At 61.0% G+C, this 12,450-nt stretch overlaps 1 protein-coding gene across 1 annotated transcript in view; it reads right to left on the bottom strand.

Moving 5' to 3' along the window:
• Positions 1-4,915, bottom strand: part of SLC39A4 (solute carrier family 39 member 4) — a 29,781-nt gene extending 24,866 nt beyond the window's left edge. Inside the window, exons 1-2 of the mRNA XM_065054684.1 lie at positions 4,655-4,915; positions 976-1,221 (exon numbers count right to left, since the gene is read on the bottom strand). Of these exons, the coding sequence (XP_064910756.1) occupies positions 976-1,221; positions 4,655-4,852 (444 nt within the window). The 5' untranslated portion in view covers positions 4,853-4,915. The remainder of the gene's footprint in view (positions 1-975; positions 1,222-4,654) is intronic.
• Positions 4,916-12,450: the final 7,535 nt, after the last annotated feature.

Genomic DNA, 12,450 nt, shown 5'->3' with positions numbered 1-12,450 from the left:
CATGTTCCCATGTCCCTGTGTCCCCATATCCTCCCATATCCCCCCATGTACCTCCATGTCCCCATATCCCCCCATATCCCACATGTCCCCATGTCCCCCGTGTCCCCATGTCCCCATATCGCCTCATGTCCCCACGTCCCTCATGTCCCCGTGTCCCCCCATGTCCCCATGTCCCCATGTCCCTGTGTCCCCATATCCTCCCATATCCCCCCATGTCCCCGTGTTCCCATGTCCCCCATGTCTCACATGTCCCCATATCCCCCCATGTCCCCATGTACCTCCATGTCCCCATATCCTCCCATATCCTCCCATGTCCCCATGTCCCTGTGTCCTCATATCCTCCCATATCCCCCACGTCTCCCATGTCCCCATATCCCCCCATGTCCTCATGTCCCCATATTCCCCCATTTCCCCCCACGTCCCTGTGTCCCTGTATCCTCCCATATCCCCCCATGTCTCCATGTCCCCCATGTCCCCGTGTCCCTATATCCTCCCATATCCCCCCATGTCCCCCCATGTCTCCATATCCCCCCATGTCCCCATATCCCCCCATGTCCCCATATCCCCCATGTCACCATATTCCCCCATGTCCCTCATGTTACCATATCCCCCCATGTCCCCATGTACCTCCATGTTCCCATATCCTCCCATATCCCCATGTCCCTGTGTCCCCATATCTTCCCATACCTCCCTGTGTCCCCATATCCCCCATGTCCCCATATCCCTCCATGTCCCCATGTCCCTGTGTCCCCATATCCCCCCATGTCCCTGTGTCCCCATATCCTCCCATACCTCCCTGTGTCCCCATATCCCCCATGTCCCCATATCCCCCATGTCTCCCATGTCCCCATATCCCCCCATGTCCTCATGTCCCCATATTCCCCCATATCCCCCATGTCCCCGTGGCCCTGTATCCTCCCACATCCCCCCATATCCCCATGTCCCCAAATGTCCCCATGTCCCCGTGTCCCTGACCTGTGCGCCGTCCCCCGCGCCGAGGCCGCGCCCCACGTCCGCCATGAGCCGGCGCAGGCCGCGCTCGCCGTGGCCGCCGGTGAAGTCGCGGTGCAGCGCGCGGACGCGGGCGGCCCAGGGGTCCCCGCAGCCCCCGGGGGGGTCGCGCAGGGTGACGATGACAACGGCCGCCAGCCAGGGCAGCTGCGGGGGCTCCAGCGCCGCCGGCCCCCCGGCCAGCGCCAGCACCGCGTCCGCGGACACACACTGCGGGACAGGGGACGCACACGGTGACACACACAGTCACCCGCACACCAGAGTCACACACAGTCACTCACACCCCACGGTCACCCACACAGTCATCCACACAGTCACTCACATCCCACAGTCACCCACACCCCACAGTCACCCTCATAGTCACCCACACCCCAGGGTCACCCACACCCCAGAGTCACCTACACCCTAGAGTCACCCACACAGTCGCCCACACCCCAGGGTCACCCACACCCCAGAGTCACCTACACCCTAGAGTCACCCACACAGTCGCCCACACCCCAGGGTCACCCACACCCCAGGGTCACCCACCCCCCACAGTCACCTACACCCTAGAGTCACCCACACAGTCACCCACATCCCACAGTCACCCCCACAGTCAACCCCACAGTCACCCGCACGCCAGGGTCACCCACACCCCAGAGTCACCCACACCCCACAGTCACCCGCACCCCACATTCACCCCCACAGTCACCCACACAGTCACCCACATCCCACAGTCACCCACACCCCACAGTCACCTACACCCCACGGTCACCCACACAGTCATCCACACAGTCACCCACATCCCACAGTCACCCACACCCCACAGTCACCCGCACCCCACAGTCACCCTCATAGTCACCCACACCTCGGCGTCACCCACACCCCAGGGTCACCCACCCCCCACAGTCACCTACACCCTAGAGTCACCCTCATAGTCACCCACATCCCACAGTCACCCCCACAGTCAACCCCACAGTCACCCGCACGCCAGGGTCACCCACACCCCAGAGTCACCCACATCCCCACAGTCACCCACACAGTCACCCACACCCCACAGTCACCCTCATAGTCACCCACACCTCGGCGTCACCCACACCCCAGGGTCACCCACCCCCCACAGTCACCTACACCCTAGAGTCACCCACACAGTCACCCACATCCCACAGTCACCCACATCCCACAGTCACCCACACCCCACAGTCACCCACATCCCACAGTTACCCGCACCCCAGAGTCACCCACACCCCACAGTCACCCTCATAGTCACCCACACCCCAGGGTCACCCACCCCCCACAGTCACCTACACCCTAGAGTCACCCACATCCCACAGTCACCCACACCCCACAGTCACCCCCACAGTCACCCACACCCCAGGGTCACCCACACCCCAGAGTCACCCACACCCCATGGTCACCCACACAGTCACCCACACCCCAGGGTCACCCGCACCCCACAGTCACACACACCCCATGGTCACCCACACAGTCACCCACACCCCAGGGTCACCCGCACCCCACAGTCACACACACCCAATGGTCACCCACACAGTCACCCGCACCTGAGAGTCACCCACACCTCAGAGTCACCCACACCCCACGGTCACCCACACCCCACAGTCACCCACGCCCCCCGGTGACCCCACACAACAGGGGGTGGGACACCCCGAGGTGACAGGGAAATGTCCGGCCCCATGGCGCTGGGGGGTAGGGGACAACCTGGGGACACATGTGGGGACAGGGACCCCCCTCAATGCCACATATGGGAACAGGGACCCCCAGTGCCACATATGGGAACAGGGACCCCCAGTGCCACATGTGGGAACAGGGACCCCCAGCGCCACCTGTGGGGACAAGGACGCCTGGTGCCACATGTGGGGACAGGGACTGGACCCCCATTGCCACATCTGGGGACAGGGACCCCCAGTGCCACATATGGGAAAAGGGACCCCCGAGTGCCACATCTGGGGACAGGGACCCCCAATGCCACGTTTGGGAACAGGGACCCCCGGTGCCACATTTGGGGACAGGGACCTCCCCAGTGCCACATGTGGGGACAGGGATGCCTGGTGCCACATGTGGGGACAGGGACGGGACCCTCATTGCCACATCTGGGGACAGGGACCCCCGGTGCCACATTTGGGGACAGGGACCCCCGGTGCCACATGTGGGGACAGGGACGCCCAATGCCACATCTGGGGACAGGGACCCCCAATGCCACCTGTGGGAACAGGGACCCCTGTTGCCACATCTGGGGACAGGGACCTCCAATGCCACATATGGGAACAGGGACCCCCAATGCCACATTTGGGAAGAGGGACTCCTGGTGCCACATTTGGGGACAGGGACCCCCCAGTGCCACATGTGGGGACAGGGACGCCTGGTGCCACATTTGGGGACAGGGACTGGACACCCATTGCCACATCTGGGGACAGGGATCCCCCAGTGCCACATATGGGAACAGGGACCCCTGGTGCCACATCTGGGGACAGGGACCCCCAATGCCACATATGGGAAAAGGGACCCCTGGTGCCACATCTGTGAACAGGGACCCCCAGTGCCACATCTGGGAACAGGGACCCCCAATGCCACATATGGGAACAGGGACCCCTGGTGCCACATCTGGGGACAGGGACCCCCAGTGCCACATCTGGGAACAGGGACCCCCAGTGCCACATCTGGGGATAGGGACCCCCAATGCCACATATGGGAACAGGGACCCCTGGTGCCACATCTGGGGACAGGGACCCCCAATGCCACATATGGGAACAGGGACCCCTGGTGCCACATCTGGGAACAGGGACCCCCAGTGCCACATGTGGGGACAGGGACCCCCAATGCCACATTTGGGAAGAGGGACTCCTGGTGCCACATTTGGGGACAGGGACCCCCCAGTGCCACATGTGGGGACAGGGACGCCTGGTGCCACATTTGGGGACAGGGACTGGACACCCATTGCCACATCTGGGGACAGGGACCCCCAATGCCACATATGGGAAAAGGGACCCCTGGTGCCACATCTGTGAACAGGGACCCCCAGTGCCACATCTGGGGACAGGGACCCCTGGTGCCACATTTGGGGACAGGGACCCCCAGTGCCACATGTGGGGACAGGGACCCCCAATGCCACATCTGGGGACAGGGACCCCCAATGCCACATATGGGAACAGGGACCCCTGGTGCCACATCTGGGAACAGGGACCCCCAGTGCCACATTTGGGGACAGGGACCCCCGGTTCCACATATGGGGACAGGGATCCCCCAGTGCCACATATGGGAACAGGGACCCCCGGTGCCACATCTGGGGACAGGGACGCCTGGTGCCACCTTTGGGGACAGGGACCCGACCCTTCAGAGCCACATGTGGGAACACGGACCCCCAGTGCCACCTGTGGGGACAGGGACCCCCAGTGCCATGCAAGCCCACGGCACACCATGCCACACCATCCACCGTGCCACGGTGCCATACCAATGGCCACCAACCCCACTCAGCCCCACCGCGCTGTGCCACACCGTACACCGCACCACGGCGCATGCCGTGCCGTGCCGTGCCGTGCCGTGCCGTGCCAGCCGGCCCGCAGGGCGCGGTGCCCGCGGTTGCTGGAGTTTGACCCCCCGTCCCCCCCTTCCCTTTGCAGACGGCGCCGGTGCCGCTCGCACTCACCGCTCCACACGGCACCCGGCACTGCGCACGCCGCGCCGCGATGCCCACGAGGGATGCGACCGTGCCGCGGGCCAGGGACCCGTTGCCCGACGACACCAGCGCCCGCAGCGCCGACACGGGCCCGGGGGCACCGGGGGACGCCCGCCCGGGGACCCCCAGGCCCAGCAGCAGCAGTGGCAGCAGCAGCAGTGGGGACATGGTGGCGGCGGTGGCACGGTGGCCGGTGGGCCGCGGTGTGGCCAGGCCTGGGGTTGCCAGCGGTGCCGGTGCCGCCGCCGGGCGCCGGGGCTGTAAATCGGCCGTGGCCGTGGCCGTGATTGGCTCCGGGCGAGATTGCCCCGGGTTAACCATTCATTCCGCAGCGCCCGGCACCGCGGCTGCGCCAGCACCCGGCCCCCCCGGACACGGCACCGACACCCGCCCCGGTCACCGCCGTGCCGGGGTCACCGGGGACCCCTCTGGGGGTGCTGGGTCCCCCCAACCCCCCGGCTCTGCTGTGGAACTCACGCCTGGGGACGATGCCACCCTGGGGTGTCCCTTGGGGATCCTGGCACCGGGTGTCCCCACGCCCTCCCGGTGACACCGCAGGGAAGGGACAGTGTCCCACACGGGGATATGCCAGGCAGGGTGTCACCAGCTGGGGGATGCAATGGCAGCGTCACCGTAGCAGTGTCACCATGGCCATGTCACCGTGGCTGTGTCACTGCGGCTGTGCCACCATGGCTGTGTCACCGTGGCTGTGTCACTGTGACTGTGTCACTGTGGCTGTGTCACCATGGCTGTGTCACTGTGGCAGTGTCACCGTGGCTGTGTCACTATGGTTATGTCACCGTGGCCATGTCACCATGGTCATGTCACCATGGCCGTGTCACCGTGGCTGTGTCATGGTAGCTGTGTCACCATGGCAGTGTCACTATGGCTGTGTCACCATGGCCATGTTACCGTGGCTGTGTCACCATGGCAGCGTCACCATGGCTATGTCACTGTGGCCATGTCACCATGGCCGTGTCACCGTGACTGTGTCACTGTGGCTGTGTCACCATGGCTATGTCACCGTGGCTGTGTCACCACGGCCGTGTCACCATGGCTGTGTCACCATGGCTGTGTCACCATGGCTATGTCACCGTGGCTGTGTCACCGCGGCAGTGTCACCATGGTTATGTCACCGTGGCCATGTCACCATGGCTGTGTCACTGTGGCTGTGTTACTGTGACAGTGGTGTCACCATGGTGGCTGTGTCACTTTCATGGCTGTGTCACCGCAATGGCCATGACACTGCTATGGCAGTGTCACCATGACAGTCATGTCACCACAATGGCTGTGTCACCATGGTGGCTGTGTCACTGTGGCTGTGTCACCATGATGGCTGTGACAGAATGGTTGTGTCACCATGGTGGCTGTGTCACTGTGGCTGTGTCACCAAGGTTGCTGTGTCATTGCAATGGCAGTGTCACCATGATGGCAGTGTCACCATGGCTGTGTCACTGTCATAGCAGTGTCACTGTGATGGCAGTGTCACCATGATGGCAGTGTCACTGTGGCTGTGTCACTGTCATGGCTGTGTCACCAGGGTGGCTGTGTCACTGCAATGGCAGTGTCACCATGACGGTTGTGTCACCATGATGGCAGTGTCACTGCGCTGGCAGTGTCACCATGGCTGTGTCACTGTCATGGCAGTGTCACCACGATGGCAGTGTCACCACGATGGCAGTGTCACCATGATGGCAGTGTCACCATGGCTGTGTCACCATGGCTGTGTCACTGTCACAGCAGTGTCACCATGATGGCAGTGTCACCATGGCTGTTCCACCACGATGGCAGTGTCACCATGATGGCAGTGTCACCATGGCTGTGTCACTGTCATGGGTGTGTCACCATGATGGCAGTGTCACTATGGCTGTGTCACCACGATGGCAGTGTCACCGTGATGGCAGTGTCACCGTGATGGTAGTGTCACCATGGCTGTGTCACTGTCATGGCTGTGTCACCACGATGGCAGTGTCACCACGATGGCAGTGTCACCGCAATGGCAATGTCACCATGACAGCAGTGTCACCATGACAGCAGTGTCACCATGGCAGTGTCACCGCAATGGCAGCGCCACCGCAATGGCAATGTCACAGCGGGGTGGTGGCCAGGGGGACACCCCATCCGCAGCCCTGTCACTGTCCCCATCCCCATCCCCATCCTCACCATGTGCCCATCCCAGCCCCCACCCTGCACGTCACCGCGTGTCACCGTCACCGCGTGTCACCGTCACCATGACCCTCTCCCCGTGGCCAAAGTGCAGCCGGGCTGGTGCTATCACCAGAGTATCACCCTGTCCCCTGGTATCACCGGTGACGTCCCCACGGCACCGCTGTCACCCACATCAGCACCGGCGGTTCGAGTCCCACCCGCGGCTGCTGCATTTTGCCCCGGGCGGTGCTGGGAAAAGCCACATCGCGCTCAATTAAGGGCAATTAACGAATAAACGTCCCCACGTGACGGGTTAATGTTTGACCACGGGCAATGGGGCAGGTTTGTGGGGTAAAACCCCCGTGTTTGGGGGTTTGGTGCTGTGGTGGGACCCCGGTGACACCAATTGTCCCCCTCGGTCGCCCCCGGTGACGGGGACTCTACGGCGTTGTCCCCGTGGTTGGTTGTTCTCGTTGTAGCCACGTTTGGGGTCAAGTTGTGGCTTCTCTTGGTGTCACCCGCACCTGTTGTCACCCATGGGGACCTCCATAGGGTGGGGATCTGCCCCATGGGGACATTGTAGGGTGGAGATTTGCCCCGTGGAGACATTGTGGGGTGGAGATTTGCCCCATAGGGACATTGTGGGGTGGAGATCTGCCCCATGGGGACATTGTGGGGTGGAGATCTGCCCCATGGGGACCTCCATAGGGTGGAGATCTGCCCCATGGGGACATTGTGGGGTGGAGATCTGCCCCATAGGGACATTGTGGGGTGGAGATCTGCCCCATGGGGACCTCCATAGGGTGGGGATCTGCCCCATGGGAACCTTGTGGGGTGGAGATCTGCCCCATGGGGACATTGTGGGGTGGAGATCTGCCCCATGGGGACATTGTGGGGTGGAGATTTGCCCCATGGGGACATTGTGGGGTGGAGATTTGCCCCATGGGGACCTCCATAGAGTGGAGATCTGCCCCATGGGGACATTTTGGGGTGGAGATCTGCCCCATGGGGACATTGTGGGGTGGAGATCTGCCCCATGGGAACCTTGTGGGGTGGAGATCTGCCCCATGGGGACATTGTGGGGTGGAGATCTGCCCCATGGGGACCTCCATAGGGTGGAGATCTGCCCCATAGGGAACCTTGTGGGGTGGAGATCTGCCCCATAGGGACATTGTGGGGTGGAGATCTGCCCCATGGGAACCTTGTGGGGTGGAGATCTGTCCCATAGGGACATTGTGGGGTGGAGATCTGCCCCATGGGGACCTCCATAGGGTGGAGATCTGCCCCATAGGGACATTGTGGGGTGGAGATTTGCCCCGTGGAGACATTGTGGGGTGGAGATCTGCCCCATGGGGACCTCCATAGGGTGGAGATCTGCCCCATGGGGACATTGTGGGGTGGAGATTTGCCCCATGGGGACATTGTGGGGTAGAGATTTGCCCCATGGGGACCTTGTGGGGTGGAGATCTGTCCCATAGGGACATTGTGGGGTGGAGATCTGACCCATGGGGACATTGTGGGGTGGAGATCTGCCCCATGGGGACATTGTGGGGTGGAGATCTGCCCCATAGGGACATTGTGGGGTGGAGATTTGCCCCATGGGGACCTCCATAGGGTGGGGATCTGCCCCATAGGGACATTGTGGGGTGGAGATCTGCCCCATAGGGACATTGTGGGGTGGAGATTTGCCCCGTGGGGACCTCTATAGGGTGGAGATCTACCCCATAGGGACATTGTGGGGTGGAGATCTGCCCCATGGAGACCTCCATAGGGTGGAGATCTGCCCCATAGAGAACCTTGTGGGGTGGAGATCTGCCCCATAGGGACATTGTGGGGTGGAGATCTTCCCCATGGGGACCTCCATAGGGTGGGGATTTGCCCCATGGGGACATTGTGGGGTGGAGATTTGCCCCATGGAGACATTGTGGGGTGGAGATCTGCCCCATGGGGACCTTGTGGGGTGGAGATCTGCCCCATGGGAACCTTGTGGGGTGGAGATCTGCCCCATGGGGACATTGTGGGGTGGAAATCTGCCCCATGGGGACCTCCATAGGGTGGGGATCTGCCCCATGAGGACGTGGTGGGGTAGAGAACTGCCCCATGGGGACCTCCATAGGGTGGAGATCTGCCCCATGGGAACCTTGTGGGGTTGAGATCTGCCCCATGGGAACCTTGTGGGGTTGAGATCTGCCCCATGGGGACATTGTGGGGTGGAGATCTGCCCCATGGGGACCTTGTGGGGTGGAGATCTGCCCCATGGGGACATTGTGGGGTGGAGATCTGCCCCACGGGGACCTCCATAGGGTGGAGATCTGCCCCATAGGGACATTGTGGGGTGGAGATTTGCCCCGTGGAGACATTGTGGGGTGGAGATCTGCCCCATGGGGACCTCCACAGGGTGGAGATCTGCCCCATGGGGACATTGTGGGGTGGAGATTTGCCCCATGGGGACATTGTGGGGTAGAGATTTGCCCCATGGGGACCTTGTGGGGTGGAGATCTGTCCCATAGGGACATTGTGGGGTGGAGATCTGACCCATGGGGACATTGTGGGGTGGAGATCTGCCCCATGGGGACATTGTGGGGTGGAGATCTGCCCCATAGGGACATTGTGGGGTGGAGATTTGCCCCATGGGGACCTCCATAGGGTGGGGATCTGCCCCATAGGGACATTGTGGGGTGGAGATCTGCCCCATAGGGACATTGTGGGGTGGAGATTTGCCCCGTGGGGACCTCTATAGGGTGGAGATCTACCCCATAGGGACATTGTGGGGTGGAGATCTGCCCCATGGAGACCTCCATAGGGTGGAGATCTGCCCCATAGGGAACCTTGTGGGGTGGAGATCTGCCCCATAGGGACATTGTGGGGTTGAGATCTTCCCCATGGGGACCTCCATAGGGTGGGGATTTGCCCCATGGGGACATTGTGGGGTGGAGATTTGCCCCATGGAGACATTGTGGGGTGGAGATCTGCCCCATGGGGACCTTGTGGGGTGGAGATCTGCCCCATGGGAACCTTGTGGGGTGGAGATCTGCCCCATGGGGACATTGTGGGGTGGAGATCTGCCCCATGGGGACCTCCATAGGGTGGGGATCTGCCCCATGAGGACGTGGTGGGGTAGAGAACTGCCCCATGGGGACCTCCATAGGGTGGAGATCTGCCCCATGGGAACCTTGTGGGGTTGAGATCTGCCCCATGGGAACCTTGTGGGGTTGAGATCTGCCCCATGGGGACATTGTGGGGTGGAGATCTGCCCCATGGGGACCTTGTGGGGTGGAGATCTGCCCCATGGGGACATTGTGGGGTGGAGATCTGCCCCACGGGGACCTCCATAGGGTGGAGATCTGCCCCATAGGGACATTGTGGGGTGGAGATTTGCCCCGTGGAGACATTGTGGGGTGGAGATCTGCCCCATGGGGACATTGTGGGGTGGAGATCTGCCCCATGGGGACATTGTGGGGTGGAGATTTGCCCCATAGGGACATTGTGGGGTGGAGATTTGCCCCATGGGGACATTGTGGGGTGGAGATCTGCCCCATGGGGACATCGTGGGGTGGAGATCTGCCCCATGGGGACATTGTGGGGTGGAGATTTGCCCCATAGGGACATTGTGGGGTGGAGATTTGCCCCATGGGGACATTGTGGGGTGGAGATTTGCCCCGTGGAGACATTGTGGGGTGGAGATCTGCCCCATGGGGACCTCCATAGGGTGGAGATCTGCCCCATAGGGAACCTTGTGGGGTGGAGATCTGCCCCATAGGGACATTGTGGGGTGGAGATCTGCCCCATGGGGACCTCCATAGGGTGGGGATTTGCCCCATGGGGACATTGTGGGGTGGAGATTTGCCCCATGGGGACATTGTGGGGTGGAGATCTGCCCCATGGGGACCTCTGTGGGATGGACATCTGCCCCATAGAGACATCTGTAGGGTGAAGCTCTGCCCCACGGGATCTCCATGTCCCCCAGAGCTGGCCCCATGTCCCCAGGCTCTGGTCAGATGGGACGGGCCCCTCGGTCCCTGCGGGTCCCACCCGGGACCTTCCCCGCTGTCACCTCCTTGTCACCGGGTCCCCATGTCCTTCTCCACAAGGCCACGTCCCCGCCTGCCCCAGGCAAAGTAACCAGTGCTTGCTTAAGCCAGGTCTAGGTCTCTTAAGGAAGGTCTAAATTTCTTAAGGCAGGTCTAAATTTCTTAAGGCAGGTCTAAATCTCTTAAGGTGGGTCTAAATCTCTTAATCCAGGTCTAAATCTCTTAATCCAGGTCTAAATCTCTTAAAGCAGGTCTAAATCTTTTCATCCAGGTCTAAATCTTTTAAGTCAGGTCTAAGTCTCTTAAGGCAGGTCTAAATCTCTTCAAGTCTAAATCTCTTAAGGCAGGCCTAAGTCTCTTAAACCAGGTCTAAATCTCTTCAAGTCTAAGTCTCTTAAGCCAGGTCTAAGTCTCTTGAGCCAGGTCTAAGTCTCTTAAGACAGGCCTAAATCTCTTAAGCTAGGTCTAAATCTCTTAAGGCAGGTCTAAATCTCTTAATCCGGGTCTAAATCTTTTAAGGCAGGTCTAAATCTCCGAGGGCAGGTCTAAATCTCTTAATCCGGGTCTGAATCTCTTAAACCAGGTCTAAATCTCTTAATCCAGGTCTAAGTCTCTTAAGCCAGGTCTAAATCTCTTAAGCCAGGTCTAAACCTCTTAAACCATGTCTAAGTCTCTCAAACTAGGTCTAAACCTCTCCTTTCAGCTCAGGAAACCTCTCCCTTCTGCCCCAAACCAGCGCCGGGTGTCGCAGGTGACGATGGGACCCATCCCTGTCCCCAGCGGCCGTGTCACCGTCCCACGGCTCAGTAGGTCCCGTCCCGACGTCGTGGAGAACCCGGGGCTCCTCCTCTTCCACCCATGGCCCTCGATGTTCCGGGGGTCCCGGGAAGCCGGTGTCACCGAATGTCACCGGCCGCGGCCTCGCGGTCACCTCGGCTGGGACACTCACTGGAGGTGCCGACGCCTTTTGGCGCCGTTTCTCTTTGTTTTGGCCGCGTTTCGCGTTGGCTCCGGCCCAGGAGCGCCCGGCCCAGCCCGGCCCATCCTGCCCGGGGCAAAGTCCCTCCCGGCCCACTGGGACACCCGTGGCCTTGACCCTCGGCCTTGGCCAATCCCAGCGGGTTTATGGCTCCTGGCGCCAACTCGGCCGCCTCGTGGCCTTCGGCCCCGTCCTCCCCCTCCTCCTCCTCTTGTGTCTCTTCCTCCTCCTCCTCATCGTCATCCTTCGCTTCCTCCTCCTTCTCTTTCTTCTCCTTCTTTTCTTCCTCCTTCGCTTCCTCCTCTTCCTTCTCCCTCTTTCTCTTCCTCCTCTTCCTTCTCTTCCTCTTTCTCTTCCTCCTCCTGCATTTCCTCCTTCTCCTCCTTCTATTCCTCCTCTTCCTTCTTCTCTTTCTCCTCCTTCTTTCTCCTCCTTCTCTTCTTCCTCCTTCTCTTCCTCCTCTTCCTTCTCTTCCTCTTTCTCTTCCTCCTTCTCTTCCTCCTCCTGCATTTTTCTCTTCCTCCTCCTCCTCTTTCTTCTCTTCTTCCTCCTTCTCTTCCTCATCTTCCTTCTCTTCCTCCTTCTTCTCTTCTTCCTCCTTCTCTTCC

This window comes from Columba livia, chromosome 2, assembly GCF_036013475.1.
Source record: "Columba livia isolate bColLiv1 breed racing homer chromosome 2, bColLiv1.pat.W.v2, whole genome shotgun sequence".
Classification (NCBI taxonomy): Eukaryota; Metazoa; Chordata; class Aves; order Columbiformes; family Columbidae; genus Columba; species Columba livia.
Note: the sequence above shows the minus strand (reverse complement) of the source record. Positions and strands in the feature narration are given on the sequence as shown.